This window comes from Trachypithecus francoisi, unplaced genomic scaffold, assembly GCF_009764315.1.
Source record: "Trachypithecus francoisi isolate TF-2019V2 unplaced genomic scaffold, Tfra_2.0 Lachesis_group10, whole genome shotgun sequence".
Lineage (NCBI taxonomy): Eukaryota > Metazoa > Chordata > Mammalia > Primates > Cercopithecidae > Trachypithecus > Trachypithecus francoisi.
Genome location: NW_022681455.1, coordinates 82902834 through 82926802, shown reverse-complemented (window position 1 = coordinate 82926802; position 23969 = coordinate 82902834). Strand labels below are relative to the sequence as shown.

At 51.9% G+C, this 23969-nt stretch overlaps 2 protein-coding genes and 1 long non-coding RNA gene across 8 annotated transcripts; 1 reads left to right on the top strand and 2 right to left on the bottom strand.

Moving 5' to 3' along the window:
- Positions 1-105: 105 nt before the first annotated feature.
- YPEL3 (yippee like 3) lies at positions 106-4090 on the bottom strand. Of its 4 annotated transcripts, none has more exons than XM_033218061.1 (5): positions 3826-4090; positions 3082-3264; positions 2933-2976; positions 2622-2763; positions 106-590 (listed from the first exon to the last, which is right to left on the bottom strand). In XM_033218061.1, exons 2-5 carry the CDS (start codon positions 3196-3198, stop codon positions 501-503), a joined length of 393 nt encoding a protein of 130 aa, XP_033073952.1. In that variant the 5' UTR covers positions 3199-3264; positions 3826-4090; the 3' UTR covers positions 106-500. The 4 variants fall into 4 exon arrangements, with proteins under 4 accessions (XP_033073952.1, XP_033073949.1, XP_033073953.1 ...); XM_033218058.1 differs by having other exon boundaries at positions 3927-4089; XM_033218062.1 differs by having other exon boundaries at positions 2622-2730; positions 3927-4087.
- Positions 4091-14916: 10826 nt separating this feature from the next.
- LOC117087608 lies at positions 14917-19530 on the top strand. 2 transcript variants are annotated; one of them, XR_004438865.1, is made up of 3 exons: positions 14917-15197; positions 16875-16985; positions 18722-19530. It is a non-coding gene; the product is annotated as an uncharacterized LOC117087608 (long non-coding RNA). The 2 variants fall into 2 exon arrangements; XR_004438864.1 differs by lacking the exon at positions 14917-15197 and adding an exon at positions 15634-15726.
- On the bottom strand, positions 15501-23681 carry GDPD3 (glycerophosphodiester phosphodiesterase domain containing 3). 2 transcript variants are annotated; one of them, XM_033218019.1, is made up of 10 exons: positions 23388-23681; positions 23070-23112; positions 22693-22828; positions 22557-22602; positions 22338-22456; positions 22166-22255; positions 21422-21555; positions 19006-19065; positions 18846-18897; positions 15501-15702 (listed from the first exon to the last, which is right to left on the bottom strand). In XM_033218019.1, exons 1-10 carry the CDS (start codon positions 23524-23526, stop codon positions 15565-15567), a joined length of 957 nt encoding a protein of 318 aa, XP_033073910.1. In that variant the 5' UTR covers positions 23527-23681; the 3' UTR covers positions 15501-15564. The 2 variants fall into 2 exon arrangements, with proteins under 2 accessions (XP_033073910.1, XP_033073911.1); XM_033218020.1 differs by having other exon boundaries at positions 22977-23545.
- Positions 23682-23969: the final 288 nt, after the last annotated feature.

The following is a 23969-nucleotide window of genomic DNA, read 5'->3' as shown; positions in this document are numbered from 1 at the left end:
GACTTGCCTACCCCATGCCCCCCCGGGGCTCAGAACCGCACAGGTCTATAGGGGCAGAAATCTGCGCTTGAGCTTCCCCGTCCCGGATTACACGCGAGCCTGGGCTGTCTCCACTCCATTGTTTTATTATGTACAAACGCTACAGAACGAGGGGGACAGACACGCGTGGGGTAAGAGGGGCCTGGTGGGAGGAGTTCACAGAGCAGACGGTGCACTGGGGCCAGGAGAGCAGAACACAGGCCATATCTATAGGGCAGGCGGGGAAGGAGGGGGTTAAAAACGAGATCCAAGCCAGCCAGATCGCAGGAGGTGCGGGGGCGTCGTCCCCCTTCTGTTCTCCCCCCAAGGTCACAGTGCATGCAATAAAATATATGTACAGGAGCTGGATCCGTCCTCTGTAGGGGCCCTGAGGGTCCAGAGCTCCCTTCGGGCGGAGGGAAGCCGGTGGCGCTCCCTGGCGGCCAGGCCGGGCTGGAGCCACATGCGTCGGGGAGCGGGGGTCAGTCCCAGCCGTTGTCTTTGATCATGTGGTTGAGTTCAATGATGTACTTCCCCTCTTTGTACTTCTGGCTGCTCTCAAAGGCCTGTTCCTGAAAGGAGGGGCGGGACCATCATCCCCGGAGCAACAGTCTCACCATAAGGCACAGGGGTTGGGGAGTGGACATGAGTGGTCCAATTTTACATATGAGGAAACTGTGGTCCAGAGGGGCAGGGCCGTGTTTCTCACAAACACAGAGTAGAACTCCCTGACTCAAAGGTACTTTTCAAGTATTAATGATGGCTCCAACAGAGAAGATAGGGAAGTGGCTAAAAGATTTCACAGTGCAGGTTTGCAAACTAGTGGCTTCATGGCCATTTTGGCCTACAACATGTATTATATGTGGCAAAGTACATATATAAACTCTCTCTTGGACAGCAGAGAGTTTAATAAAAATAACTTTAAAGTATTAAAATATAAGTAGGCCGTGCTCACTCCAGTTTGCCCAGCCTGCCCCCAACTCCCAACCCCTCCAATCTATGCTACCCTTTACACATCTATAGTATCTGCTTGGCCTTACAGGCACTTGAGGTTTTTTTTTTGTTTGTCTTGTTTTATTTTGAGAGGGAGTCTCGTTCTGTTGCCCAAGGTGGAGTGCAACGGCAGGATCTCGGCTCACTGCAACCTCTGCCTCCCGGGTTCAAGCAATTCTCCTGCCTCAGCCTCCTGAGTAGCTGGGACTACAGGTGCCCGCCACCACGCCGAGCTAATTTTTGTATTTTTAGTAGAGATAGGGTTTCACCATGTTAGTCAGGCAGTTCTTGAACTCCTGACCTCAGGTGATCCACCTGGCTCGGTCTCCCAAAGTGCTAGGATTACAGGCATGAGCCACCACGCCTGGCCTGGCACTTGAGTTTTTGACCTCTTGTCTAGGCCAGCTCTTTATTTATTTATTATTATTATTATTATTTTTGAGATGGAGTCTGTCTCCCAGGCTAGAGTGCAGTGGTGCAATCTCGGCTCACTATAAGCTCCGCCTCCCAGGTTCACACAACTCTCCTGCCTCAGCCTCAGGGGTAGCTGGGACTACAGGTGCCCGCCACCACACCCAGCTAATTTTTAAAATATTTTTAGTAGAGACGGGGTTTCACCGTGTTAGCCAGGATGGTCTCAATCTCCTGACTTCGTGATCCACCCACCTTGGCCTCCCAAAGTGCTGGGAATACAGGCATGAGCCACCGTGCCCGGCTGGCCATCTCTTTGATAGAGGCTGAGTGGCCAAGCCACCTGTCCAGAGACACACAGCCAATCTGTGGCAGGGTCAGCAGTGAGCTCAGGTCAGGGCTGGCTGGCTGGCTTTGCCTGGGGCATCTACCTCACAGAGGAACCACAGCTCCAAGCGACGCCTGAAGAATCCTGTCCCTTGCAGTGTCCCAAGAGCATCTTCCTTTGCCACATCTAATCTGATCCCTGTAACAATCCTGGGCGCTAGGCAGTGGCTTTATCTTCCACTGACAGATAAGGAAATGAGACTCAGGGTAGTGAAATCAGACCCTGGACAGCAGCAGTGGCAATGAGGGCTATGGAAAGGGAGGCTGGTGAACTCAACCTCCATGTTGTTGCAGAGTCTGGGGCAATTTTTCTGATACTCTGAATGACAATATAAGCTGGTGGTCAAGGGTTTGCAGTGAAAAAAAAATCAACCAACTCAGATTGTGGTCCTATTCTGTTACTTACCAGTTGTGTGATCTTGGGCAAGTTACCAACATCTCTGGGCCTCCCTGTCTTGTTCTGTAGAGATAATACTAGCTTCTACCTACAGGATCACTGCAATGATTGAGATAACAGACGCCAGGCACACAACAGTGCAAGGCACATAAGCATTCAATAAATGGTGACTCTAATTATATCCTAACTCTCAAATGGGGATCCAAGTGCCTGGGAGAAGGGATGGGTTAAGAGAAAAGTTCTACGGCCCTTGCAGGGTGCAAGAGAAGAAAATGTGGTCAGGAATGAAAAGACAGTCTGACTTGTGTGAGCTAGGCCTATGCAATCTGAAAGGCTATAGGATGACTGCTTGTCAGGAGGAGGTGTTGGAAGGTCAGGTCAAAGGCTAGCCTAGGGTCAGAGGTGGCTGACTCACATATTTCCAGCCCAAAGTGGTCTTGCAGTTCTCGCAGTGGATGTCGGCGACAGCATGGAGGCCGGTCAGCAGCACCCGCTCCTCGGCTGGCCCGCAGCCCACGTTCACCCTGTGGGGACATGGGGCAGTCCCAGGGAGGGTCCTGCCATCACAGGGCCCCCCTCAAGCACTGTGCCTGTCCTCCGCATCCAAGAGATGATGCTCACAGCTTCCTGCCTGCACCGGGGAACTCTGGGAGTCTCAGCAGGATGCCAAGGGTCACAGGTCACAACAGATGTCAGGGAAAGCAAGAAGGGAGGCCAGATACTCACACAGAGTTGAAGAGGTAGGCACGCCCCTGACTGCCCTGGAAGGACTAAAGGGTGGGAGGGTGGGAAGAGAGGAGGGGGTCAGGGCTGCCGGTGGGGAGCTGCCAGGCAGCCCCTATAGGTTCCAGCCCCACTGTGGCCTGGTTGGTTACCTTGGAGATGAGGTCGTCGTGGTTGGCCAGGTGAGCGCGGCAGTGGGCACAGCTATACCTCCGGTGACAATCATCCAAGTAGGCCTGAAACGTCTTGGGCTTTGAAATCCGCACCATGGCGGGGGCCGGGGGCAGTGGCCCCACGCGGGGAGCGGCCCACGGGGAGCAGAGGGAGCCCAGTGCCTGCCGGGGAGGGAGTAGGTGGGCTGTCAGGACCTAGGCCATACACATGCGAGGCACTCCCAGAGCCGTGGGGACTCACTCTGTCACACTCGGCTGCTCTCTCCTTTCCCCAGAGCCAGCAGCCTCTCGGGGACCAGAGGCGTCTCAGTTTTGACTCAGTGAGGAGGCCTCAGGTTGCATCAATGGGGAAACTGAGGCTCAGAGGAGCCCAGGGTGAGTCACTCGCCTGCTTCCGGCCTCACCCTTGCTGACCTGGCAGCTGAAGCTGGAGGAAGGGGCTTTGGAGGGCTGGGCTGTCAGTTCCCAGTTTCGGGGGAGCATGGACGGGTAGGCGCTGGTTGGTCCTTGCGACCTCATCTGGAGAGCAGTGGGGTTCACTGGGGGCTTAGGGGGTTCATCGGGGAGAGAGTCCCCCGCCTCTGGAGGAGGCAGGAGGCCTCGCCTTGAAGGTAGAGGGTCACCTAGCAGAGGAGGGGCTCTTACCTGCGGTCGCCGAGGCCTCCCCTAAGCCCAGGGGCTCTTACCTGCATCGCGGAGCCTTACCTGGACCCCGGGGCTCACCTGGGGCGCGGGAGTGGGGGCGGGCGCCGGGGGAGGGGGCAGTCCTCGCCGGCTGGGCGGGGGCGCGGGGCGACACGCAGCCCTGACGGCGCGGGCCTCACCTCGCCTGGGCGCGCGGGGCCCGGTCCGCCGGGGTGGGTTGGCCTGGGAGTGGGGGGCGCTCCTGGCGGGCGCCGTCCCCCCCGGCCCGGGTTCGCAGGCGCCTGGACTTGTTTACACCGAGCCCAGCTGCTGCCGCCGCTGCGGCGGGAGGGGGAGGGGACCCGCCTCCCGTCCCGGCGGCCGCCGTGGCCAATGGGCGCTCCGCATGCAAATGAGGGGGCGCGTCACACGGCGGCCGGCGCAGGCCCCGGCCGCCCCTCCCCCGCCGCCCGCTCCCGCCGGCCCGGAAATGCGGCTGCGGCCCGCGCGCCTCCGGCCTGCTCGCATTCCTGCTCGCGGCCCGCGCAGGGGCGGGGTCGGAGGGTCTAGGCCTGGCGCGGAGCGGGGAAGCGGGTGGCGCTGGAACGCATGCCCTGGGGAGATGAGTATAATGACCCACGTTTGCCCGCCGCCCATGTCCCGCTTAATCCCCGCATCAATCCAGTGAGGCCGTTTCTCCTGTTGACTCCACTGTACCGGGGGCTGAGGCCCAGGGAGGTCTCGCGGCTCCCGAGGTTATCCAGCTAGTAAGAGGCGAAGCTGGAATTCTCACTGTGGGCCCATTCCATGGCCTTTGCCAGAGCGCTAGGGGCACTCTCAGTTCACCTCTTAGCAGGGAAGACCCAAAGGTGCGCATTCCTGGCAGGCCCCTGGCAGCCAGGGCGTCAGACCAGGCAACTCCTACTGCCCAGCATCACCTCCTCCAGGCAGCCCCTCGGATGCCTCTGTTGGGACAGCTGAGTTCCTCTTCAAAGACCCAACTTCCTGGTCATAAGCTGTAAACAGATTCTACCCCCGCTTTTTCTTCTTTTTCGCAAATAGTTTCCCTATTTGGGAAAGTTTAAACCTTAGTCAATCGGGATCAGCTCAGATTGTGCGGTCCAACCCCCAGCCAATGGGGAAAGGACACAGAAACAGGAACTGCGTTAGGATTAAAAACCACTTCCCTCCTCTGTTCAGGAGGTGGGGGGGTGCTCTTGAGATTACAATCAGTGCAAGCAGCACCCTTCTGCAGAAGTAAAGATGCCTTGCTGGAAAGTCTTTTGTCTCAGTGCTGGTTTTTCTTGACTACACTGAGCGCTTGTTTTCAACAAATTTGGGGGTCTTCCAGGATCCCACTATCCTTTGGGAAGGGTAGCGATTACTTTTCCTCGTGAGATGCGTCCCACTGCCTTGTTGCTGTGGCCCCAGGAGCGGAGGATTGGGTCCACCCGAAGTGACAAATAAATCCGGACTCTCAGCAACATGGGCAGGAAGGATCCTTAAAATTCCCAGGCGAGTGGGTAACTGCACAGACCAAGATAAGAAAAGTTGCTACTGGGGCGACAAAGTATTTCCTTGGTGGTCGGGGTCACTTGGAGGTTTTAAGTGTGTGGTTGAGACACGTCAGTGGACACAAATCGAGTGTGGAGTCCAGACTTGGTTCCATGGTCACCTCATATGGCTTAGGGCGGTTTTCCAGTCAGGGATTATACCGACCCACTATTGCTAAGAGGGGCCTAAAATTCCCACCAGGGAAGCGGCCAAAAAGGATGAAGCAAGTATTCACACGAGTGCAAGAAACCTCCAGTGGGAAAAGGGAGAGGTTAAGCCCCTAGGAAACGGGCACCAACCTCCAGAATGGAAATACCCCAAGTAAGACGGAGTACAAAAGGCCAAGCAGACAATAAAATTCCCCCTGACAGTCCTCTAGGCCTTACATTAGAGTACTGGAGAGATAATGAAAACCAAACACAAGGAAAGACAGTGAATGATAAAATATTGCTGTTTTATTTGGACCAAGGAACCTATCCTCAGACCCTCGGTCTTTTGGCCAAAGTTTGGATCAGATGAGGATTGGATATGCCAACTGTTAATCCAGTATGTTAATGAAAAAAGTCCAGGCTCGCAAGAGGAAATAGGTTATGCTCTGTGTTGGAGACAGGAACTTGTCCTTCCCTTTCCCTTAAAGGATGATGTAAAAGAGAAACCAAACTCAATACCCCCCCAGGACAACCCAGTTAAGTCAGATTCTACATCTAAAGATGCCAATGTATAGGATCCCCTAGACTATCTTCCCCCACCTACCCCACCCCAGGCTAATCACTCAGTCCCTCCTCCACATAACCCTGCCCCATGGGCCTTGTGGCCCCACGTCCCCATTGAGTAGCCACCGGCACATGTCCTTTCCTCAGGAAAACTTCAGCACAAGATGGAAACAATGCCGGAGGGATATTCAAAACTTTCCTTTTCCCTCTTCCTCAAAGGAGTCTGCCCCAACCCCTTTTCCCTTAAGAGAAGTAGCACTGGGAGGAGGGGGTATTGGTTTCGTAAATGCCCCCTTAACTAGTTCAGAGGTTAGAAATCTGAAAAAGGAACTCAAACCATTATCAGATGATCCTTTTGGAGTCACAGATCAAATTGACCAATTTTTAGGGCCACAATTGTATACTTGGGCTGAATTAATGTCCATCTTAGGTATTCTCTTCGCAGAGGAGGAAAGAACCATGATCCACAGGGCCGCTATGATAGTCTGGGAATGTGAACACCCTCCTGGTCAAAACATCCCGGCAGCAGAGCAGAAACTCCCAGCCCGGGACCCTCAGTGGGACAGGAGCAATGCAGCCCACTGAGAAAACATGAAAGACCTCAGGGATATGATAATTAAGGGATTCGGGAATTGGTGCCTGGAACCCAAAATATTTCCTGAGCATTTAATGTACACCAAGAGAAAGATGAAGGGCCCATGGAATTTTTAAACAGACTTAAGGAGCAAATAAGAAAATGTTCAGGCTTAGACATAGAGGACCCACTTGGACAAGGAATGTTAAAGCTCTATTTTATCACCAACAGTTGGCCGGACATTAGAAAGAAATTACAAAAGATAGGAAATTGGCAAGGTTGTTCCATAGAGGAACTTTTAATTAAGAGATGCCCAGGCTGGGCGTGGTGACTCACACCTGTAATCCCAGCACTTTGGGAAGCCGAGGGGGGCAGATCACGAGGTCAGGAGATTGAGACCATCCTGGCTAACATGGTGAAACCTCATCTCTACTAAAAATACAAAAAAATTGGCCAGGCGCGGTGGCTCAAGCCTGTAATCCCAGCACTTTGGGAGGCCGAGACGGGCGGATCACGAGGTCAGGAGATCGAGACCATCCTGGCTAATACGGTGAACCCCGTCTCTACTAAAAATACAAAAACTAGCCGGGCGAGGTGGCGGACGCCTGTAGTCCCAGCTACTCCGGAGGCTGAGGCAGGAGAATGGCGGAAACCCGGGAGGCGGAGCTTGCAGTGAGCTGAGATCTGGCCACTGCACTCCAGTCCGGGTGACAGAGCGAGACTCCGCCTCAAAAAAAAAAAAAAAAAAAAAAAAAAAAATTTAGCTGGGCTTGGTGGCGGGCGCCTAGGGAGGCTGAGGCAAGAGAATGGCGTGAACCCGGGAGGCGGAGCTTGCAATGAGCCAAGATTGTGCCACTGCACTCCAGCCTGGGCAACAGAGGGAGACTCCCATCTCAAAAAAAAAAAAAAAAAAAAAAAAGATGCACAAAGGCCGGGCATGGTGGCTCACTCCTGTAATCCCAGGACTTTGGGAGGCTGAGGTGGGCAGATCACGAGGTCAGGAGATCAAGACCATTCTGGCTAACATGGTGAAACCCCATCTCTACTAAAAAAATATTTAAAAATTGGCTGGGCGCGGTGGCTCAAGCCTGTAATCCCAGCACTTTGGGAGGCCGAGATGGGCGGATCACGAGGTCAGGAGATCGAGACCATCCTGGCTAACACGATGAAACCCTGTCTCTACTAAAAAATACAAAAAACTAGCCAGGTGAGGTGGTGGGCGCCTGTAGTCCCAGCTACTCGGTAGGCTGAGGCAGGAGAATGGCGTGCACCTGGCAGGCAGAGCTTGCAGTGAGCCAAGATCGCGCCACTGCACTCCAGCCTGAGAGACAGAGTGAGACTCTGTCTCAAAAAAAAAAGAGAGAGAGAGAGAGAGAGAGACCCCAAAATTATATGTATGAATGGATGAAATGGATGAAAAAAAGCAGAAACAAAAGGCAAAAACTATGCTGTCCACTTTACAACAGGGAACTCTACAACAGGAAACCCAGGAAAATAGAACTTATGAACCCTCTAAGCAACGGGCTATGAGACCCCACACAGGAAGTAAAAGGATGAAACCTGAGAGTCAAAGAGCAGGACAGGGAAGAGGGGAAGACAGATGTTTCAGGTGTGGAAAGCCAGGAAATTTTAAAAGGGAGTGCCCAAAAGGGAGAAGAAAAAGGAAGTTCTTCCACTCATGGCATTTGAAGAAGAATAGGGGGATCAAGGGCTCTGCATCTTTCATCTCGAGTCCCACCAGGAGCCCTTGATAAATCTGACGGTGGAACCTAAATCAGAGTTAATCACTTTCTTTTTTTTTGCTGGAGTGCAATGGCACGATCAAGGCTCATTGCAAGCTCCCTCTCCTGGGTTCACGCCATTCTCCTGCCTCAGCCTGGCGAGTAAGTGGGACTACAGGCGCCCGCCACCATGCCCAGCTATTTTTTTGTATTTTTAGTAGAGACAAGGTTTCACTGTGTTAGCCAGGATGGTCTCGATCTCCTGACCTTGTGATCCACCTGCTGTGCTGGGATTACAGGCATGAGCCACCGCGCCCGGCCCAGGGTTCATCATTTTCGTAGTCAATTAGGGAGTGGCTTGCTCCTCCCTATGTTTTCTCCCTTCAAGTTTAGCATGTTCAGTAGAAGAGCTTACTGTCTCAGGGATTAAAGGGGAGGGATTCAGGGCAAAAATTTTAGAGGAAATAGGTTAAATATGAGAACAGGCCAGCCACCACTAAGTTCTTGTTAATCCCCAAAGTGGGAACTAATTTGTTAGGAAGAGACTTAATGTTACAATTAGGTATAGGCTTATATGTTAATCAGGGAAAACTCCTCACTTCCTTAAACCTACTCACTGCCCCAGAAGAAAGCCGAATGCATCCTGACATATGGTTAAAGAAAGGAAATTGAGGGAAACTACAGGTCCAATCCATGTCAAAATAAAATTTCCCGGCCGGGCGCGGTGGCTCAAGCCTGTAATCCCAGCACTTTGGGAGGCCGAGACGGGCGGATCACGAGGTCAGGAGATCGAGACCATCTTGGCTAACACGGTGAAACCCCGTCTCTACTAAAAATACAAAAACTAGCGGGCGAGGTGGCGGGCGCCTGTAGTCCCAGCTCCTCGGGAGGCTGAGGCAGGAGAATGGCGTAAACCCGAGAGGCGGAGCTTGCAGTGAGCTGAGATCCGGCCACTGCGCTCCAGTCCGGGCGACAGAGCAAGACTCCGCCTCAAAAAAAATAAAATAAAATAAAATAAAATTTCCCTTGGGTGGATGTGGTGGCTCACGCCTGTAATCCCAGCACTTTGGGAGGCTGAGGCAGGTGGATCACTTGAGGTCAGGAGTTTGAGACCAGCCTGGCCAACATGGTGAAACTCCATCCCTACTAAAAGTATTTAAAAACTTAGCCAGGTGTGGTGGCATGTACCTGTAGTCCCAGCTACTCAGGTGGCTGAGGCAGAAGAATTGCTTGAACCCTGGAGGCGGAGGTTGCAGTGAGCTAAGATCACAGCATTGCATTCCAGCCTGGGTGACAGAGAGAGACTCTGTCTCAAAATAAATAAATAAATAAAATTTCCCAGGGAAATGGTAAGGAGAAAACAATACCCTATTCCCTTAGAAGCTGCAATGGCTCTAAAACCTATAATTGAGGGCCTCGTCCGTGACGGACTCCTTGAACCCTGTATGTCCCCATATAACACTCCAATATTGTCTGTAAGAAAGTCACATGGGTCATACTGGCTAGTAGAAGACCTCTGGGTTATTAATCAAACAGCTCAAACTACCCCATCCCCCCCACTGCTGTTCCCAACCCTTACACCATTATCAGCAAAATCCCACACGATCACCAGTGGTTCACAATGATAGATTTGAAAGATGCTGGCCAGGCGTGGTGGCTCACACCTGTAATCCTAGCACTTTGGGAGACTGAGGCAGGCAGATTGTCTGAGCTCAGGAGTTTGCGACCAGCCTGGGCAACATGGTGAAACCCCGTCTCTACTAAAATGCAAAAAAAAAAAAAAAAAAAAAAAAAATTAGCCAGGCACGGCAGCATGCGCCTGTAATCCCAGCTACTCAGGAGGCTGAGGCGGGAGAATTGCTTGAGCCTGGGAGGCGGAGGTTGCAGTGAGCAGGGATTGTGCCACTGCACTCCAGCCTGGTGATAGAGCCAGGCTCCGTCTCAAAAATTAAAATAAAATAAAATAAAATAAAAAATAAAAATAAAAAAAGAAAGATACCTTTTTGGGCTTGCCCTTTAGCAGAAGACAGCCAGGACATGTTTGCTTTTGAGTGGGAGGACCCTCACTTAGGTCGAAAACAGCAGTACCAGTGGACAGTCCTACCCCAGGAGTTTACGGACTCCCCAAATCTATTCAGTCAAATTTTAGAACAAGTCCTAGAAATCTTTTCCGTTCGTTCATCCGTAGGCCTACTCAAATATGCAGATGACCTGCTCATTTCAGGAAATAGCAAGGACCACATAACCACAATTTCAATTAACTTCCTGAATTTCCTAAGGGAACAAAGGTTACGGGTCTCAAGGAGTAAAATTCAGTTTGTAGAACCTGAGGTAAAATATCTAGGACACCTCATCAGTAAAGGCAAACGGAAAATAGTACCTGAACGAATTGAAGGTGTCACATCTCTACCTTTGCCTGAAACAAAGCAGGAACTTAGAAAATTCTTGGGATTAGTTGGATACTGTTGTCTATGGATTGATTCTTATGCCCGAAAATTAAAACCTCTATATCAAAAACTCACCCAAGAAGGACCAGACCCCCTTCGTTGGACCCCATCAGAAGTCCAACAAGTAGAAGAGTTAAAACACCTACTTGTAACTGCCCCCGTTCTAGCTTTGCCCTCCTTAGCCATTCCACCTTTTCGTCAGTGTGAACAAGGGGGTGGCTTTAGGGGTACTCACCCAAAGACACAGAGGCCAGCGGCAGCCCATAGCCTTCCTGTCCAAAGTTCTTGATCCAGTAACCTGCAGATGGCCCCAGTGTGCCTAATCCATAGCAGCAACTGCATTGCTAGCGGAAGAAAGCAGGAAAATGACCTTTGGGAGAAGCCTCTTTGTATGCACCCCTCATCAAGTTAGGACCATTCTTAATCAGAAGGCAGGAAGAATGCTCACTGACTCAACAATTTTAAAATATGAGGCTGTCGGGTGGGCGCGGTGGCTCACACCTGTAATCCCAGAATTTTAGGAGGCCGAGGCGGGCAGATCACAAGGTCAGGAGTTCGAGACCAGACTGCCCAGCATGGTGAAACCCTGTCGCTACTAAAAATACAAAAAATTAGCCAGGTATGGTGGCGCATGCCTGTAATCCCAGCTACTTGGGAGGCTGAGGCAGGAGAATTGCTTGAACCCCGGAGGCAAAGGTTGCAGTGAGCTGAGATCAGCTACTGCACTTCAGCCTGGGCAATAGAACGAGACTCCATCCCCCTCCTCAAAAAAAATTGAGGCTGTCTTATTAGAGAGGGATGATTTAACATTGACCACTGATAATTCGCTCAACGCTGATGCTTTCCTAATGGGAAATCCGAACTGGGAGGAACCTGAGCATAAATGTTTAGATCTGATCAGTTATCAAACTAGAGTCAAACTGGATCTAAGCAAGACCGTATTCCAAACCGGGTGTCACCTCTTTATAGACGGCTCCTCCCAGGTAATTGAAGGAAGAAGGCATAACGGGTATTCTGTAGTTGACGGGGAAACCCTCATGGAGGTAGAGTCAGGGAGACAGCCTAATAACTGGTTCACTCAAACATGTGAACTCTTTGCATTAAATCAGGCCTGAAAATCTTTTCTAAATCAGGAAGGAACTATTTACACTGACTCCAAGTATGCTTTCGTAGTAGTCCATACCCTTGGAAAGATCTGGACTGAACGAGGCCTCATTAATAGTAAAGGCCAGGACCTTGTCCATAAAGGATTGATTATACAAGTACTAGAAAATCTTCAACTACCAGAAGAAATAGTGGTGGTCTATGTCCCAGGACACCAGAAAAACCCATCCTTTGAAAGTCAGGGAAATAACCTCGCAGATCAAGTAGCCAAGCAAGCTGCCTCTTCCCGAGAGGCACCCATTTTCCATCTGACCCCTTGCCTTCCCCTCCAGTTGCAATCCCCATCTTCTCCAACGCAGACCAAGAAAAGTTAAAAAGAATAGGAGCTGAGGAAAGCTCAGAGGGAAGGTGGGTATTACCAGACGGGAGGGAAATGCTGTCTAAACTTCTTATGAGGGAAATATTGTCACAGCTTCAAGGAACTCACTGGGGTCACCAAGCTATGTGTGACGCAGTCCTCAAAGCCTATGGGTATATAGGAATCTATACCCTCACTAGGCAGGTGGCGGATAGTTACCTAGTGTGCAAAAAACTAATAAACCCGAAGGAAACAGCCTCCACTTTATCAAGGGAACCACCCCTATAATTGCCAATCCAACCAGTGCAACCCAGTACTTACCTCTATTACTACCCCTACCTCTGCCGACCCTAACTCCACTCTAGGTTGCTTCTATGGCTTAGGAGCTGATGTTACTGGAAGGGACCCTATAGGCTTCTTTTTTTTTTTTTTTTTTTTTTTTTGTATTTTTAGTAGAGACGGGGTTTCACCGTGTTAGCCAGGATGGTCTCGATCTCCTGACCTCGTGATCCGCCCGTCTCGGCCTCCCAAAGTGCTGGGACTACAGGCTTGAGCCACCGCGCCCGGCCAGGCTTCTTTGAAATATGTTTTGTTCACCCTTCTCTACCTCCTACCGTTTCCCCTTCCCCAAGCCCACCAAATCAAACCATTCCTCACCTCTTACCCAATGACAAAACCAAAGTAGCTATAGTAGAGGTCAAGGACTTAAAGCAAACCCTAGCCATTGAGACCGGGTATCAAGATGCAAATGCCTGGCTGGAATGGATTAAATATTCTGTTCGCACCCTGAATAAAAGCGACTGTTACGTTTGTGCAGCAGGCAGGCCAGAAACCCAGATTGTCCCCTTTCCACTCAGATGGGCCAACCAACCAGGCATGGACTGTATGGTAGCGCTCTTCCAGCACCACGGCCTGGGAAAACAAGACGTGCACCACTCTTTCACTACATTTCCCAAAGATCAGGAGCCCTGTGGGTCAGCCCCTAAGGACCATTCGACTTTCAGCTCTCAATGCCAATTTTACCTTGTGTCTCTCACGACAGGGGGACAAATTGACACTCCCTGGAAATCTAATGGGAGTCTAAACCTTTTCAAGAGCTAACCAGTCGGCCCTTGTCTACCCCTGAGCAGATGTATGGTGGTTTTGTGGAGGACTGTTACCGGGTGCGCTGCCAAGCAACTGGACTGGCACTTTTGCTCTAATCCAATTGGCCATCCCTTTCACCTTGGCATTTCATCAACCAGACAGGAAGCAAATAACCCGAAGAAAAAGAGAAACCCCTCACGGGTCCTTTGACCCCCATGGTTACGTAGACAGTAGCAGGGTCCCACGGGAGTTACCAAGTGAATTTAAAGCTCGAAACCAAATAGCCGCTGGGTTAGAGTCTGTTTTGTTCTGGTGGTCTGCTATAAATAAAAATGTAGACTGGATATATACTACCATGAGTAGTGATTCATCAGTTATACCAGGGATGCCATCAAGGGAATAGCTGAACAATTAGGCCCCACCAGCCAGATGGCCTGGGAAAATAGGCTAGCCCTTGACATGATACTGGCAGAAAAAGGCAGAGTCTGTGTCATGATCTGAGTCTAATGTTGTACTTTTATCCCTAATAATACAGCTGCCTATGGGACCATCACAAAAGCTTTACGAGGCCTTACCACCCTGGCAAATGAATTAGCTGAAAATTCTGGAATAGATAACCCTTTTATGGGTCTCATGGAAAAGTGGTTTGGAAAATGGAAAGGACTCCTGGCTTCTATCTTTACCTCTCTTGCAATTGTTACTTGTGGGCTGTTGCATCATACCTTGTATGGTGGGTTAACTCAAAGGCTCATAGAAACAGCCCTCACTAAAGCCCCCCTTGCTTCTCTCCCTTCATACTCAGACAAGCTCTTTCTCCTGGATAATCAAGAATGAAGCCAAATCCTGTTAAAAATTTTTGAAGAGGAAGAAGTATTAAACAGAAGAGAGGAAATTGTTGGGACAGCTAAGCTCTTCAAAGACTCAACTTCCTGGTCATAAGCTGTAAACAGATTCTCCCCGTTTTTCTTCTTTTTCGCCAGTCTACCCTGTTTGGGAAAGTTTAAACCTTAGCCAGGCGGGATCAGCTCAGATTGTGCGGTCCATCCCGGGCCAATGGGGGAAAGGACACAGAAAAACAGGAACTGCGTTAGAGTTAAAAACCGCTTCTCTCTTTTGTTTAGGGTGCTCTTGGGATTACAAGCAGCTCAGGCGGCACCGTTCTGAAGTAAAGATGCCTTGCTGGGAAATCTTCTGTCTCAGTGCTGGTTTTTCTTGACTACACAGAGCACTTGTTTCTAACACCCCTGTGCTCCAGGCTGGGTTAGGTCTGATCTCAGGGCATGTCTGTTTCAACACGTGTCTGTAGTTCTTTTTTTTTTTTTTTTTTTTTGTTGAGACGGAGTCTCGCTCTGTCACCCAGGCTGGAGTGCAGTGGCCGGATCTCAGCTCACTGCAAGCTCCGCCTCCCGGGTTCCCGCCATTCTCCTGCCTCAGCCTCCGAGTAGCTGGGACTACAGGCGCCCGCCACCTCGCCCGGCTAGTTTTTTTTTTTTTTTTTTTTTGTATTTTTAGTAGAGACGGGGTTTCACCGTGTTAGCCAGGATGGTCTCGATCTCCTGACCTTGTGATCCGCCCGTCTCGGCCTCCCAAAGTGCTGGGATTACAGGCTTGAGCCACCGCTCCCGGCCGTGTCTGTAGTTCTTAAGCTTGTGTTGCTCACTGCAGTGGGCCTGGCCTGGTCTAGAGGAGGCGCTCAGTAAGTATCTGTGAAATGTGAATGTGTGGTTCATTCAGTGAATATGGCCCTGGGGCTGGAGATGGTAGAGGTGTTCTGGGAGCTTCTGGAGAAGGAGACCTGGGAGGAGAAGGTTGGAATGGCGGAGGCAGCAGAGGGGCTGGGTGAACGCACCTGTCCCACCCAGGCCCATCCTCTGCAGCCCGAGAAGGAAGCTCACAGGGCAAGGCATGGAAGAGGTAAGTCCCCTGCCCTGTGCCTGGGCTGTTGATGGCCTCAGGAAAATGGAACCATTATCTGTCGCTGTCAAGTGGCTGGGGCCAGGACACCTGGGTTGGCCGTGAGGGGACATTCCTGAGGAGAGTGGAGGCCAGGCTGGGGCAGGGTGTGGCACGACAGAGAGGAATGTAGTGGAACCAGTGGGTCAGACTTCTGAGGGCCCCAGGCTCCAGTCTCAGGGCTAGCCTGTTTCCTCCTAAGCTGCCATCTTCACATCTTCAGGACCCACCCCTCTACTCCCCACCCTCAGCACAACAATGTGATGTGATCGAAAGGCAAATCTTTATTTTTCAGGAAGAGAAACAGGAGAGTGTGAGTCCTCTGGACTTAGGAGGTCTGGGCGGCTGGTCCACGGTTGTCCAGGTAGTGCCGCAGGGCTGTGGGATAATCTGTCATGACGCCAGTGGCTCCCACACTGAAGGCTGCTTCAAAATCTGACTCTTCATTAAGGCACCAAAAGACCACCTGAGCAGGGAGGGATCAACTAAGGTCAGGAGCTTGTAGATTCTGAAAAATTTTACATCCAGACAGTGGGGACCCACCTCCTCCTCTATGGAGACTCCCCAGCAGCAGTAGGCTGGGGCTGATTGTTAAATTCTCAGGAATTTTGCAAAGTGGTTATTAAACCCAGCCATTATTAAAAATTAAATCATAGCCTAGATACAGTGGTTCACGCCTCTAATCTCAACACTTTGGGACGCCGAGGCAGGAGTTGAGGTCAGGTGTTTAAGATCAGCGAGACCTCATCTTGCTACAAAATACTTTTTAAAAATTAGCCCGGTGTGGTGGTGTGCGCCTGTGCTACCAGCTACTTGGAAGACTGAGGTGAAAGAATTGCTTGAGCCCAGGACTCTGACGCTATAGTGAGCTATGGTTGCGCCACTGTACTCCACCCTGGGTGACAGAACAAGACCTCGTCTCAAAAACATAAATAAATAAATTATATAAACTGACAATTAATAATTTTTTTTTTTTTTTTTTTTTTTGAGTAGGAGTCTTACTCTGTCACCCAAGCTGGAGTACAGTGGCTTGAACTTGCTCACTGCAAGCTCCGCCTCCCGGGTTCACGCCATTCTTCTGTCTCAGCCTCCCAAATAGCTGGGACTACAGACGCCCACCACCACGCCCGGCTAATTTTTGTATTTTTAGTAGAGATGGGGTTTCACTGTGTTAGCCAGGATGGTCTCGATCTCCTGACCTCGTCATCCGCCTGCCTCAGCCTCCCAAAGTGCTGGGATTACAGGTGTGAGCCACCGTGCCCGGCCCTAAATAAATTATTAAAACAACAGCGGCCAGGCATGGTGGCTCATGCAGGCGGATCAACTAAGGTCAGGAGTTCGAGACCAGCCTGGCCAACATGGTGAAACCCCATCTCTACTAAAAATACAAAAATTATCTGGGCGTGGTGGTGGGCGCCTGTAATCACAGCTACTCAGGAGGCCAGGGCAGGAGAATCGCTTGAACTCAAGAGGTGGAGGTTGCAGTGAGCTGAGATCACGCCATTGCACTCTAGCCTGGGCAACACAGCAAGATTCTGCTCAAAAAAAAAAAAAAAACCCAAAACAAACAAAAAACCAGCAATAAATACTCAAAGCATATTTCTTCCTAATCAATTTCCTATTACTGTGTCCTTGAAGTGATTAAGTCTGTTGAGGCTGTGAGATGGAACTACATGATGGGGTGCCAACAGGCAGCTCTTCCCATTCTGCATTTGGTGGCTTCATGTCGGCAGCCTGAAACTGGCCAAGGTAGGAGTATTTAAACCAGGAAAATTAATGTTCAAATCAGGGCTTTCATTTGTTCCTCTCTGAGAGCTGGTTGTTGACCACTTACCAGCACCACCCTCTCCCAGCGCCCCCGTTCCACCGCCACCTGCCCCAGCTTCTGCAGCTCTGCCACTTCCCTGCTTGTTCTAGTAGGCACTGAGGTAGGTGGAGATGGGAATTTTTTATTTTATTAAAAATACAGACGAGACGAGGTCTCTCTGTATTGCCAACACTGGAGTGCAGCGGTATAATCACAGCCCACTGCAGCCTTGACCTCCTGGGCTCAAGCGATCCTCCCACCTCAGCCTCCTAACTAGTTGGGACTACAGGCATGTACCACCATGCCCAGTTAATATTTTATTTATTTATTTATTTTTGAGACAGTTTTGCTCTGTTGCCTAGCCTGGAGTGCAGTGGCATGATCTCGGTTCACTGCAACCTCCAGCTCCTGGGTTCAAGCGATTCTCGTGCTTCAGCCTCCCGAGTAGAGCTGGGATTACAGGCTCCCGCCATGATACCTGGCTAACATTTACATTTTTAGTAGAGATGAGGGTTCACCATGTTGGCCAGGGTGGTCTCGAACTCCTGACCTTAGTTGATCCGCTGGCCTCGGCCTCCCAAAGTGCTGGGATTGCAGGCATGAGCCACTGCACCCGGCCTCTGCATTTTTTTTCATTTCCCTTTTCCTTTCCTTTTTCCCTCCCTCTCCTTCTCTCTCTCCCTCTCTCTAGCTCTTTGCACTCTCTCCTCTCTGTCTTTCGAGACAGTCTGGCTATCTCTCCCAGGCTGGAGTGTGCAGTGGCGTGATTCTGATTACAGCTCACTGCAGCCTCAAAACCCTGTGCTCAGGTGATCCTCCCATCTCAGCCTCCTGAGTGGCTGGGACTACAGGTGCAAACAACTGTGCTTGGCTAATTTTTAAATTTTTTGTAGAGACGAGGGTCTCAGTATGTTGCCCAGGCTGGTCTTAAACTCCTGGGCTCAAGTGATCCTCCCACCTTGGCCTCTCAAAGTGATGGGATTACAGGCAGGAGCCACTGTGCCCAGCCTCTGCCTACAGCATTTCTTCCCTGTACCCTTGATGGGAAGCTCCCACCCCTAGTACCACAGTGCCTGGAACATTCTCAAGGATCATTTACTAATTAAATGATCTGGTTGAAGCCAATGCTCAGGGGAGAGGGGTCGGGCTGGGCCTGGTTTCTCCCATCTCTCATCTTTTCCCAGCCCCTCTCATCAGGGATCATGATACATCATTGTTGTCATCATAATGGCTAACATGTATCAAGCCCTTAATAAGTACTAGTTACATATCCATAAATTGGCAATGTCAGGTTAGGAAAATATGTGTGTAGCTAGGTGTGGCACCTGTACAGGCTCACACCTGTAATCCCAGCACTTTGGGAGGCTGAGGCAGGCGGCTCACTTGAGGCCAGGAGCTCTAGACCAGCCTGGTCAACATGGTGAAACCCCATCTCTACTAAAAACACAGAAATTAGCCAAGCGTGGTGGCAGGCGCCTGTAGTCCCAGCTACTTGGGAGGCTGAAGCAGGAGTATCTCTTGAACCTGGGAGGCGGAGGTTGCAGTGAGCCGAGATTGCGTCACTGCACTCTAGCCTGGGCGACAGAGTGAGACTCTTGTCACAAAAAAAAAAAAGGAAAAAGAAAATTGTGTGTGTGTGTGTATCCAGAGAGTTAAATATACCATTTTCCCATTTTAGGGATGAAGAAACTGAGACTCAGGTGAGGTCACCTGCCAGAACGATGCAGCTAGTTGGCAGCAGAGTGGGACCGGAACCCTGCTGCCAAGTCCGTGTACAGTGGGAGTGGCGGTCAAGGCCTCACCTGCACCCCTCGCTCCTCCAAGTGTCGGATCAGACTCTTCCTCATGATCAGCCTGGGGGTGGGGTGGGGACATGGGAGGTAATGATGAGAGGGGACCCGGGAGACAGGCAGCAGTAGGTCTCTATGCGGACACTCCACCCAGCTGTCTTGCCCACCTCACCATTTCGAAACCACAGCCGACAGCTGGTTCAGGCAAGAGCAGGAAAATGGGAAATAGGTCCTGCAGAGAGAAGGAAGTGGGGGTTAGCCCCTAGGGTCTCCCCTGTCCCAGAGGTGGGGCAGGGTGGTAGTACCCCCCCAACCAGGGTAGTGCTGCCCTCCAACCCCCCAGAATCCCCCAGAATAACCTTTGTAGTTGCCCCAGTGAACAATTCACCGATTGTTCAGAGAGCCTACTCTGACTTCCATGCTTTGAAGGTGTGGTCCTCCAGCCACCATTCAACAGATAAGGAGTCTGGGCCTTAGAGAACTGAAGGGACTTGTCAGGCCCCAAGCAGAGCAGTGGTGGGGCTGGGGCCAGGACCTGGTTTGGTTCCAAAGCTGGACACCCAGGCTGGAGGTCCTCCTGGTTGGGCCTGGCCAGTTTCTTATTTATTTATCTTATTATTAAGATAATAAATAAATGTAAATAAAATTTTTTTGTAGAGACATGTCTCACTATGTTGCCCAGACTGGTCTTGAACTCCTGGACTCAAGTAATCCTCCCGCTTTTGCCTCCCAAAGTGCCAGGATAATAAGCGTGAGCTGGCCAAGTGTAGTGGCTCACACCTGTAATCCAAGCACTTTGAGAGGCTGAGGCGAGAGGAGACCAGCGTGGCCAACATGGCGAAACCCCATCTCTACTAAAAATACAAAAATTAGCCGGGTGTGGTGGCACGCCTGTAATCCCAGCCACTTGGGAGGCTGAGGCAGGAGATTTGCTTGAACCCAGGAGGCAGAGGTTTCAGTGAGCCGAGATCGCACTACTGCACTCCATCCTGGGCCGCAGAGCGAGACTCCTTCTCAAAAACAAAAACCAAAACCTCGTGAGCCACTGTGCCCACTGGCCAGCTTCTTGAGACCAGACAGCACTTAGTGGGACGGCCCCTAATTATCCCACTCCAGGGGTGACTTTAGAGGCCCTTTGTAGTGTCCTAGGGCAGGCTTTGGAGTCAGACCCAGGGAAAACCTAAGCTTTGGACTTCCAGCTGTGTGTCCTTGGGCAAATCACAGAACCTCTCTGGGTCTCAGATTCTCCAGGGTACCATGGGAGTCATGATTCCTATACCTCCTGGGGGTGCTGCAAGGTAAAAGTCAACCCAAAAGATGTGAAAACACTTTATAAATCTTGTATAAGGCCGGGCGCGGTGGCTCATGCCTGTAATCCCAGCACTTTGGGAGCCAGAGGCAGGCAGATCACGAGGTCAGGAGATTGAGACCATCCTGGCTAATATGGTGAAACCCCGTCTCTACTAAAAATACAAACAAATTATCCAGGTGTGGTGGCAGGTGCCTGTATCCCAGCTACTTTGGAGGCTGAGGCAGGAGAATGGCATGAACCCGGGAGGTGGAGCTTGCAGTGAGCCAAGATCGCGCCACTGCACTGCAGCCTGGGCGACAGAGCCAGACTCCTTCTCAAAAAAAAAAAAAAAAAAAATCCTGTATAAAAAGGTGGTACACAAATACCATTGAATGATCTCTTTGCAGCAAGGGATTGTGGGGGCTGAGTGGGACTTCCTTTTGGACAATAGAGGGGAGCAGAGAGCTCTGGGACTACCACAGAGAAGCTGTCAGAAAGCAAAGGGAGACCGGGCCCGGGGGCTCAGGTCTATAATCCCAGCACTTTGGGAGACCAAGGCGGAGACTCGCTTGAGCTGAGGAGTTCAAGAGCAGCCTGGGCAACATAGTGAGACCTTGTCTCTACAAATAATTTAACAATTAGCCAGGTGCAGTGATGCAAGCCTATACTCCCAGCTACTAAGGAGGCTGAGGCAGGAAGATCTCCTGAGCACAGGAGATCGAGGCTGCAGTGAGTCATGATCTAGCCACTGCATTCCAGCCTGAGCAAGCCTGTCTCAAAAAAAAAAAAAAAAATTAAAGCAAAGGGAGGGACCTGGCTTAAGTGCCAGGGAAGTATCCAAATTCGTGATCCTTTCCCCAGATGTTACTTTGTTAACCACTGCCTTCCTGCAGAACACTGACTTGCCTTTTCCTGCTGAGGGTCTGAGACAGCCGTGCTTTAATTAATGAACAAATGTCTTCCCAGCCAGACTGTAAGCTCATCGAGGACCTCCTCCCACCCTCATTGGTCTTATTTACACATTATAACTGCATCTGGGACAGAGTAGACGTTCAATAAAATATGCTAGATGGACTGAGATGGATAAATGAGCCCTCCTAAGACTCCACATTTGCACAGAATTTCACGGTGTTCACAGTTCCCTTAGTATTCATGAATGCTGGGTAAGAACTACTGTCCTTAAAGGACCTTGGGGGGTTATCTCTGAGGGGAGCTGGGGAGCTGGGAAGATCCAGGCTCCTTCTCCACGGGGACCCTAAGCAGTGGAGCGTTTTTGAGGTCCGCCCCCCAGTGGTACCTGTTGATGATGTTGGGCAGGAAGCAGAAGAAGAACTTCTCAGGGATTGGGATGAAGGGCAGCAGCCCCAGGTAGTAGGAAAGCAGCACCCAGAATCCTCGGCTTATCGTGAAGGACAGGGGCATCTCGGGGTTCTGGGGAGGCAAGGAGAGATAAGAGAAAGAATCTGTCTGCTCTGGGGAAGCAGAGAGGAGGCATGAGCTGCAGAGGAGCTGTGGTGGGCATTCCAGAAGCCCTACTACCTGCAGGATCCAAGTCACATCCTGGGGCTGGGTGTGGTGACTCATGCCTGTAACCTCAGCACTTTGGGAGGTTGAGGCGGGTGGATCACATTAGATCAGGAGTTCAAGACCAGCCTGGCTAACATGGTGAAACCCCATCTGTACTAAAAATACAAAAATTAGCTGGGTGTGGTGGTGGGCGCCTGTAATCCCAGCTACTTGGGAGGCTGAGGCACGAGAATCACTTGAACCCGGGAGGCAGAGGTTGCAGTGAGCCGAGGTTGTACCACTGCACTGCAGCCTGGGCGACAGAGAGAGACTATGTCTCAAAAAAGAAAAAAAACAAAAGTCACATCTTGGCCCTGTGTTCGAGGCCTGAGTTCACACCCTTTTCATTGCCACCGCCACACCACTGGAAACTCTCCCAGACCCCTCTAGCTTGGGTCCCCATGCTGAGTGGGCTCCAGCTCCCAGGAGGAGGGGCCCCTGGAGGACGAAGGGGATCGGGTGCGGGGGAACTCACGGCAGCCTTGCATTTCTTCATGACTGAGCGGTTCTCTGAGGCCCAGATGGTGATTTCATTACGGTCATAGCGTCTCACCAAGCCTGCTATCTGGGAGGAGAGAAGGAGGTGATAGAGAGCCAGGCCTCTCTCCCGCCCCCGGTGGCCGCCCTAGCCCTGCCTGCAGCACCACCTCACGGATGAGCTCTTCATTATTCCCTTTGATCTCTACACTCATGGGTGTCCTTGGAAACCTCTGGAACAGGTCCTCCAGACGAACCATGCGCCGGTCTGACCCGTGAGCAAAGTGGCCTGGGGGTGGTGTGGGAAGAGGGGTCAGAGAGGAAAGCCAAAGCGGGGGTCCAGGGAAGGCAGGCATGGCCCAGACAGGGCTTGAAGCCCTTGCTCTCACCTGGAGAGAAGTAAACCTCCAGCTCCTCCTTGTAGAGGGGCAGGTCCTATGGAGGACAGGAAGGATGTCACTAGAGGCCTGCATTGGGCATGGCGACTCTCAGGGTGGGGGGTTGGGGTGTCAGGGCGGTGCCCACCTCGAAGTCCAAGCTGCCCACATCCCTATTCAGGCCCGACTGGCGGTACAGGTTCTCATCATGTGACACCACCACCACTTTGTCCCGTGTCAGCTGACAGTCGAGCTCCAGGAGGTCCGAGCGCTGGGCCATGGAGCTGTGGGGGCGAAGGTTAGCTGCGGGGCAGCGGGGAGTCGGGGAGCAGGGGACTGGGATGATGGACATGGTGGTGGAGAGGTGGCGTGGAACGTGAGAGCAGAGTTTACAGTGGGATGTGCAGGCCACCTCCAGGGGGCGCCAGTCACCCTGTTAGGAAGTGAATGGTGTCCCTTGCTGTGATGCAGTGCACGACCTGCACACCCTCACATGGCAGCCTGGGCAGGGGCAGATACACTCACTTCTCCATGGCCTCCATGGTGCTTTCCAGCAGCTCTCCAGATCCTGTGGGGGACACTGGAGTGGGCCCCTGGGGCTTGGGGTCTAGGGGCCTGGCCCGACCTCATCACCCACATTCCTTCTCTGGGCTCCATCCTCCCTCTGGCCTTACCTCCCCAGCCAGCCCAGGCTGCACCAGCCTCTTCTTCCTTGTCCACACCCTGCCCTGCCACCTTGCTCTCCTTCTCTCTTGGTCCCTGCCCTGTTTCTAGCACGCGCCCTTGGACCTACCCTTCTCTGCTGTCCACTTTGGCGCCTGTTCTCACCCCCACCCAGCTCACCTCCTCGGTGGGCCGCCAGGCGGACGCGGAAGGTGGGAGCCCGGGGTGTGTGCAGCAGGTGAGGCCAGCGCAGGAAGAAGATGGAGAGCATGGCATAGCTGCCCAGGGCAGGGAGGGCATAGTATAGCGAAAGGCTCATGTCTGTACTCCCACAGAAGCTCCCGCAGCCGCACACTCAGCCGTCCGTGGGACTGTGCTGCCTGCCTAGCCGGTGTGGGCCGGCTCTACTACTGGCCACTGCCACGCCCGTGGGACCTGCTGAGCCGGCCACTGGGCTGGCTTGGAGCCAGGCTGCAGGGTTCGGCTGAAGCTGAGGTAGTATCAGATGAAGCCGGGGTAGTATCAGATGAGGCAAGCAGCCCTGGCCCTCATATCCCCAAGCCCTTCCCAGACCCCAGCAGCCCCCTGTCCTGGGCCACATCGGGGGAGTAAACACCACCCAGGACTGTTGGGACCTCTCCCTCCCACTGGTGCTTGTAGCCAGCGCATCTAACATGCCTACCCCTTGCAGTTTCAGAGGATCCAGGGGTGTGTAGGGTGCTCCTGAATCACCCCCAGCCAGTTACAGGAAGCCATTAGCGA

What these genes read in the sequence shown, in the direction of transcription:
- GDPD3 (XM_033218019.1), bottom strand. Translation starts at nt 23,526, where the DNA reads ATGAGCCTTTCGCTATACTATGCCCTCCCTGCCCTGGGCAGCTATGCC. An exon ending in TGAAGAAATGCAAGGCTGCC is followed by an intron (nt 21,556 to 22,165) that starts GTGAGTTCCCCC and finishes TTGCCTCCCCAG; the next exon opens with AACCCCGAGATGCCCCTGTC. An exon ending in TGGAGGAGCGAGGGGTGCAG is followed by an intron (nt 15,703 to 18,845) that starts GTGAGGCCTTGA and finishes CTCCCTGCTCAG; the next exon opens with GTGGTCTTTTGGTGCCTTAA.
- YPEL3 (XM_033218061.1), bottom strand. Translation starts at nt 3,198, where the DNA reads ATGGTGCGGATTTCAAAGCCCAAGACGTTTCAGGCCTACTTGGATGAT. An exon ending in ACGACGACCTCATCTCCAAG is followed by an intron (nt 2,977 to 3,081) that starts GTAACCAACCAG and finishes CCCACCCTTTAG; the next exon opens with TCCTTCCAGGGCAGTCAGGG. An exon ending in CCACTTTGGGCTGGAAATAT is followed by an intron (nt 591 to 2,621) that starts GTGAGTCAGCCA and finishes CCCTCCTTTCAG; the next exon opens with GAACAGGCCTTTGAGAGCAG.